This window comes from Copadichromis virginalis, linkage group LG23 (genome assembly GCF_057382275.1).
Source record: "Copadichromis virginalis isolate Kocher_CV1m ecotype Utaka linkage group LG23, C_Virginalis_male_GT1.1, whole genome shotgun sequence".
Lineage (NCBI taxonomy): Eukaryota > Metazoa > Chordata > Actinopteri > Cichliformes > Cichlidae > Copadichromis > Copadichromis virginalis.
Genome location: NC_140639.1, coordinates 18128721 through 18136384, shown reverse-complemented (window position 1 = coordinate 18136384; position 7664 = coordinate 18128721). Strand labels below are relative to the sequence as shown.

At 39.4% G+C, this 7664-nt stretch overlaps 1 protein-coding gene across 1 annotated transcript; it reads right to left on the bottom strand.

Annotated features, from left to right (window-relative positions):
* Window positions 1-1324: 1324 nt before the first annotated feature.
* LOC146680582 (uncharacterized) lies at window positions 1325-7289 on the bottom strand. Its single transcript, XM_085447559.1, has 7 exons — window positions 7270-7289; window positions 6812-7130; window positions 6052-6070; window positions 4517-4656; window positions 4346-4435; window positions 2947-3089; window positions 1325-1535 (listed from the first exon to the last, which is right to left on the bottom strand). Exons 1-7 carry the CDS (start codon window positions 7287-7289, stop codon window positions 1325-1327), a joined length of 942 nt encoding a protein of 313 aa, XP_085303685.1.
* Window positions 7290-7664: the final 375 nt, after the last annotated feature.

Genomic DNA, 7664 nt, shown 5'->3' with positions numbered 1-7664 from the left:
ATTTTATTGTTTTTCCTTTTCTTTTTAGGAAAGCCTCAACCTTAAGCAGCCTCAAATGGATATACATGAATAGTTGTGGCTTTTGAAAAATGTTCTTGTTCATGTTAGTGAGGTCTGTTGGAACAAAACCAAACCAAATATATTTATGCGGCATGACTGCAGCACATCTTCTCACAATATATAGGTTGCCTTGAACAAAATATGTTTCAGTAGTCCATATATTATAGGGTAAAGTTTTCATGAGCATTTTTAAACAGGAGCTGAAGCAGGAAAGTGCCTATGAAATTGCCCCAAATTCAGTGTTTTATCATCATATCCAACCTCTCCCCTGATTTTGTATTTATTTAGCTATTATCCAATATCTAAAGGTCACATTACAGAATGTGCAGACTTAAAAACAACACTAAGCAAACAGAATGTGACCATTTATCTGTGTTTTTACCCTCTGACGCTCCTAATGCACATTAAAAACCATCAGAGCTGCAGTCGTGGTGTCCCAGTGTGGGTAAACATCGACCACCTGGCCCTCCAGGTGTGTTAAAACAAACTCTGCATCTGCCTCATCAGCATCCATCTGTGTGCAGTGTGGCACTACCTCTTCTCCAATACTTGGGGGCGCAGTTTCCCTCAGAGACTGGACAGGAACCTAACCCAGATAGCAGTGCCCAGCCCCACCCAGTATATTTTATTGATGGAACCAGGCAACAGAAGGAGGTGTGGCCACAGTGGAGGAGGTCATCTTGTGTCTCTGTGTTGGATTTTGGGACTTTTCTTGGCACATGGGATGTTAAATCACCAGCTTGTAAATGTAATGAATGAATGAATGAAGAGTTTGAATTGCTGTTTTGATCCAGTGAGAGGGATTTTCTACGGCAGCACCTATGTTTGTCTCTCTGGGTGTTGAAGGATGTTTGGATCAAACTCTTCAAGTGTTAATCTGATAATCAATAATCTCTGATGTTTTTGTGAATGTACGGGTCGCTGCCTGCTGAGCAGAAATCATCAATACAAGCTGATCCTGATCATTCAGTGTGCAATATTTTATCTCATGTTTGGGGAAACTTTCATCTATTTTATTGTATCGGCTGTCCTATTGATTAGGATGCGGGGTGTCAATATATCAGTCAGTGGGGTTTTATTGATTTTATTGATCAGTGTGATGGAGTATTCAATTAAACTCATGCAATATCTCATTGTGTTTGTGGTTTCTGTGAATGAACAAGCCTTCTCAGTTAAAATCCACCATCCACTTGCCTGTAGTACTAAACTGGATTGGCTTGAGGGACGTGACCTTCTGCTGTTTGTCATCTCACTGTAAGGTGACTCATAACACTAATGGACAGGCTGCTGACTGGACTTCTTTGCCGGCGCGGGTGGCCTCCGGACCGGTTTTGTCGACGCCGCTGCCCTCCCCACGGCTGGCCTCCGGACCTGTTCCGTCTCTGTTGTCTGCCTCCGGGTCGGCCACCTGAACTATCTCAGTGGACTCTGTTTTGGGTATGCTTCGATAAAATTCAGTTAAAATGACAAACAGTCTAATTGGAACAGTTGCATGTTATGGACTTGCGCATCAGAAGCACATGAGCAATCATGTTTACATTCTTATTTCTAAAGCTGCGTCCACGAAAAGTGATTTGGTCATTGCACATCACTTTGCTGCTGACAACTGGTTACTTTCAGACATGACAGGTGACTCTCTAAAATATTTACCAGAGCCATTGAATGGAGAGTCGCACCATGTAAATGGACTTGTTCTTATATAGCGCTTTTCTACTCTGTTTGAGCACTCAAAGCGCTTTATACAACTAATTCATTCACACCAGCACCTCTTCTAAGCTCTTAAGTGCTTAGTATCTAACATTCATACACATTCACACTCCGATGATTAGTATCTTGCCCAAGGATACTTGGCATGCAGACTGGAGCAGCCTGGGATACACTGAAAAAAATAATCAGTGGGATAAACATAAAAAAAATTATTGTAATCGGTTGCACGCAATTAAGTTATGTTTTGTCAACCTTATTTTTTTCATGTTATAACTGCACACAAATTTTTTGTAACATGAACATGATTTTTTCATGTTTGTATCCTTTTCATTCATGTCAAATATTTATAGACGCTACTTGTTTATCAGACATTAACTGGTTATGTAAAATGTAAAGAGTTCTTTTATGTTAATTGTATTTGACTACCATGTGTTAGATTGACAAGATCATTTTATGCTACACACACACACACACACACACACACACACACACACAGATTATGTACTGTATATTTTGCTTTCAATCAAACCAACAAGCAAAACATTTTTTAACAATGACCTGTATTTTTCAAAACAGTATACAATTGGAAGTTGTAACAGCAGTTCAGATTATACATGAGTCATCTGAATGCATCTCTTCCAAAATGTACCAAACACAAACAACTGCTGGATCCTGAATTCAACTTTCTAGGGCCTATGAAAATGTTAACGCTGAATTTTCTAGGAATACTGGCCCAAAGGTAAAAGGTGAGAATTCCTCAGGTATTTTTTTTTTTTAAATGTAAGAGCCTTAAGGCAATATGGCAACAGGAATGCAAATATTAAAATGTGACGAAAATAACATTTTCAAACACAAAACCAAGAGCCCTAAAATATGATTTGTTTTGGCTTCCTTCTATAAATGGTAAATGGCCTGTATTTGTATAGCGCTTTTCTAGTCCCTAAGGACCCCAAAGCACTTTACACAACCTGTCATCCACCCATTCACACACACATTCACACACTGGTGATGGCAAGCTACAATGTAGCCACAGCCACCCTGGGGCGCACTGACAGAGGCGAGGCTGCCGGACACTGGCGCCACCGGGCCCTCTGTCCACCACCAGTAGGCAACGGGTGAAGTGTCTTGCCCAAGGACACAACGACCAAGACTGTCCAAGCCGGGGCTCGAACCAGCAACCTTCCGATTACAAGGCGAACTCCCAACTCTTGAGCCACGATCCCAATGTCCTCAGGGCTGTCACTGGCATCTCTTGACTTTATGATGTAGATTCCCATGGTTGTTTCCTCAATAGATTGTTGGATAACTCCTTCATCTGTGGCCTGGAAAATACACATTCCCAAAATTAAATTCAACAGAACACTGGTCATTGCAAAGAAGCAGAATACTGTCAGAGAATGAAGAGGTGTTCAACTATGAACACCTCTTCATTCTCTGAAGAGGTGTTCAGAGAACACGTGGTCCTAATGCATGTAGAAGGGAAAAAAAAGAAAAACACCTAAACATAATATCTTCTCTAACCCATATAGACAATTCTCTGTATCTCTTTCTCCCTTGGCTAAGGTGACGTTCAACCCATTTATTAGTAGATAACTACATTTTGCCATAGTTTAGAAAGGACGCTGAATAAAGCAGTATTTTTACAAAGTGACTGACACAAAACAAGCTTGTCGATTTAGTCTGGTTTTTGGTTATTATGTTAATTTTGTCAAAAGCAATAACTGTAGAGATACTAGCATCTGAACTGTACTAAACTATGATCCAAAACAAAGACATTAGCTGGATCCAAGTATTTCATAAATTTTTTTTTTTATAAACACTTCCAGGCCATACAGTATTTTGTCTAATAAATAAGGTGGTCCCAATATTTATTAAATATCCATCCATCATCCATCCATTCGCTTGGGCTTATCTTTTTCAGGGTCGCGGGGGGTGCTGGAGCCAATCCCAGCTGTCATAGGGCGAGAGGCGGGGTACACCCTGGACAGGTCGCCAGTCTGTCGCAGGGCTAACACACAAGGACAGACAACCATTCATACTCACATTCACACCTAGTGGCAATTTGGATTATCCAATTAACCTATCCCCACAAACTACATGTCTTTGGATGGTGGGAGGACATATTTATTAAATATGTCCATTAAAAAGTGAAATTGTGGCATGTCAGCATGTAGATAAAACAAGATGTCATAGCTAAATATAGTCTAATCATTTTCAGATATGTCTATTCATTTTAGAATTAAAAAAGACATACAAACTAGGGGCCGCCAGTGGTATCCCACAGTCACCAGCAGATACACCTGTGGCACAATTTTGAAAATCTTAGATCATTTTCAAAATCCGAGAGGTCAAGGTCACTGAGATTCAAAATCTTTTTAGTAGCTGCACCAATGGGATGAATTTGACAGTCCTACATGACTTTGTTGTTCAGTTGTCCACGCGTCATTGTGGCAATAAAAGCCTTTTTCAGCCAAGGGGTAAGAGATTTTAGATTTTTAAGTTTTGGGAGGGGGGGGGTTTAGTTCATGAAGCAACCACATTTATTTTCAATAAAATGACCTTCTATAATAACACTTACCACATGTTCTGTCATTAAATTGCTGGGGTCTTCGTTGAGGTACACGCAGAGCCCCTTGATAATACATTCACGCACAAGATCAACATCATCCTGGCAAAGGGTGACAAGCAGCATTTTGTTAAAATTATTATTTTCTCTAAACTGTAGACACAAATTAAAATTCTTTCTTACCTGGGCCATGGGTTCCAGAATATTCTGCAGTCTTCTTCCTATCTGTCCTCCTCGCTTTTTGAACACCTTTATAAATTTGTCAGATAGCACATCTATCTGCGAGAGAAATCGGGACTGCAGTGGCATGGTAGTAATTAGAGCTGGGCGATAGAACGATAACGATATGTATCGCGATATAACTTTTACTCGATAGAGAAATTAAGCTATCGCGATAGACCTCGCCGCTCTTGTCCTCTTAAAAAAAAAATAAAAAAAAAAAAAGGTCAGCCAATCCAAATTAAGTAGCGCAGAGCCAAACCAATCACAGCCGCAGCGTCACGTCGCGTGACTTGTTAAGTACAGCACAAGTGCCAAGCCGCACGTGTGTTTGTTTGGGAAGCAGCCAGCGGGCAATGGAGCCAGCGCATAATGGAGGAAATGAGTGTGCCGACTAGAAAAATCAACCGAGCGTGACCGAAGAGAAAACAGATGATGGTTCCAATGCCGGAGAGATTGTCGAACGGAAGAGCCATAGAAGTTCCGTAGTGTGAAGGTATTTCGGCTATTTCAAGTCTGACAAAAAACAGAGTAGCGTGCACTGTAAATTGTACCGAAAGCAAGTCTGGAAATACAATAAACTGGTGCATGCGTCACACTGTGCGCCACGTTATTGTTTCGGTGAAATGAATTTCTACAATACTGTTACTGTTAATTCTATTCTCTGCAGTGTTTAAATGCTTACATATACACACAGTTACTGTCCCTCCACACATACGCTTCTATGCCCCAGCTTTGTTTACTTTTTCCCACCGAGGCTTCTAGACTTCTGATTGGCCAACATTTCTGCACGGTTAGGAATCTAGCGCCACCTGCTGCTTTGGCATGTTCATAGCAGCGTTTTCCTTCATTTCTGCCTTTATGTGTGGACGGGATTATTTTTTAAAACGAAAACGGAAAATCTCCGTTTTCAAAAATACCCGTGTACGTGTGGACGTAGCCTCAGTCTCTGACTGGAAGCGCTAATTCGTCATTCGGCTTTTGTCAGACTAAAGTAACTGTTAAAACTGTTTGAAAAGCTAAGCTATACAACAAGGAGAGATTGAGAATTTCCTTTTAGTTCTCAGTTTATTTGATATTGACAAAAGTTAGTCAGTTTTGTCTGTTCTTCTGTAAAACAAATTAAGAGTTATTTTTAGAATTAATATTTTGTTTCTAAGTGGAATTGACAATTTAGTCTGTTTCGTTTGTTCTATTTTGAAACTTAAACGCTTTAGCGGCTGCCTTTTGTGTAGTTTGCAATATTTGCCTTTATTTATCTGAAAAAGTCTCATGTTCCTCAAGTACATTTACCCTGTTGAACTTATTATGGGAAATAAATATTTAAATACAAACAAGCTGCTGATTATTTCACATTTTACTTGTGAGCAACGGCACATTTAAATCTTACAAATATAGTTATTTGGCTTATATCGTGATAGATATCGTTATCGCCTGAAATGAAAAAAACATATCGTGATATGAAAAAATCTCATATCGCCCAGCTCTAGTGGTAATGCACTTAAACTCTGCATTTATCTAAAAAGAGAAGTTGACACATAAAAATAACAGTCACAAACTCAAATGTAACAAGCTCACATTTACAAAAAGTTATATTTTTTCTCATATTACTAATTTTCAGCTATGCATCCCACTCACTTTTGTGGTGAAATGGACTGATTTTTATTTCGACAGACTTCCAGAGGAAAAAAGTTACACAACTGCTCGAGTTAGAAGTGGCTTATAACCACTGATTGTATATAAAAAGAGAATGATGTCACCACTTGTTAATTTCTATTTTGAAGTCTTAAGCTGTGCGTTTCCACAGTTGCCCTTCCAGCTTTCTTTTTAAATAGCACGTCATTAGCACAGTGTAGATCTGCCTATGGAACCAAGAGACACTGTACCCTCATTAGTTAATCAAAAATCGTTAGCCAATGAGCATACACTAGTCCACTGTCCTTTTCCATATTAATGGGTACAATGAACACCCTGTCATAATGAATATGAAACTAGCAACTTAGACCACAAACACTCAGGAACCATAAACCATGTTTACTGAGGTCAAAGATAAAGTCAGTAGACCTAGAAACCATTTCTATCTTTTATATACAGTGTATGCTTCAGGTGCTACAATCAATAACAAAAAATCTTTACAGTTCAAAATGATTTCTGACAGTTTCCACAAACCTGGCAGACAACGTAAATGTTGTCAATGTTCTATTACAGGATACCATTAAAACACAATGATCTTCACAAAAGAATTCACAAATTACATACCTCGCTCACTTCAAAGAGTGCTGGCCATCTTGCCTGGAAGTCGCTGATCATGGGTGTGTCACAAACTACTTCATGTCTCCTATATGCAAATGTTTTCTCCATTTTCATTCTCACCACCTCCCGGTTGTTTGTCTTCTTCACATCTAAAAGAAGCTCCACTCTCACAGTCTCAAGGCTATCTTCAGATTCTCCAACCGGATAGGGGGGACAATAGTTTACTTCAGACCGCCGTGGTCTTTTAATGGCAAAAGCAGCACTTGATTTGCCCCCTGGTTTCTGTGTCACAGAGTTCACAACCACCTCAGGGCATCCTAACTTTCTTAAATGAGTGATAAGCACCAAATGTCTGTAAAGAAAAAGTCAATATATTTCAAATAATTATATTGTCACAATGACCCAGAAAATACAATAAACTTACAATTTCTCTGGCACTAATGACTACTGCAGGCCCTTCATACCTGTCTTTTTTGTAAAACATTTTTACTAACACCAGTTAACTAAAAGCACACAAGTTTGTTGGAAAAGATGTTAACACGCATAATACTATCCTGCAGCTTAAGCTAGCATTATCGTCAGTTAATTTGAGGAATAATTCTTATTTTCCATTATGTTGCTCAACAGCAGTATATACGAAAAACTACCTCGGTAAAAATTCACACATCTGATAGATTTTATCTTCATTTCCCCTCGAAAATTTAGTTTTAAGTTTAATTTACCTCGACAAAGTAGAGCTCTGCGCCAAACGTACACCTCCCACGAAGTGAAGAAATGGCGGACACCACGGTCAATCTTCCCTCGCAGAACACACCCTATAGGGGCGGGGTTTCAACAGAAAACATAACTATTTTCGATT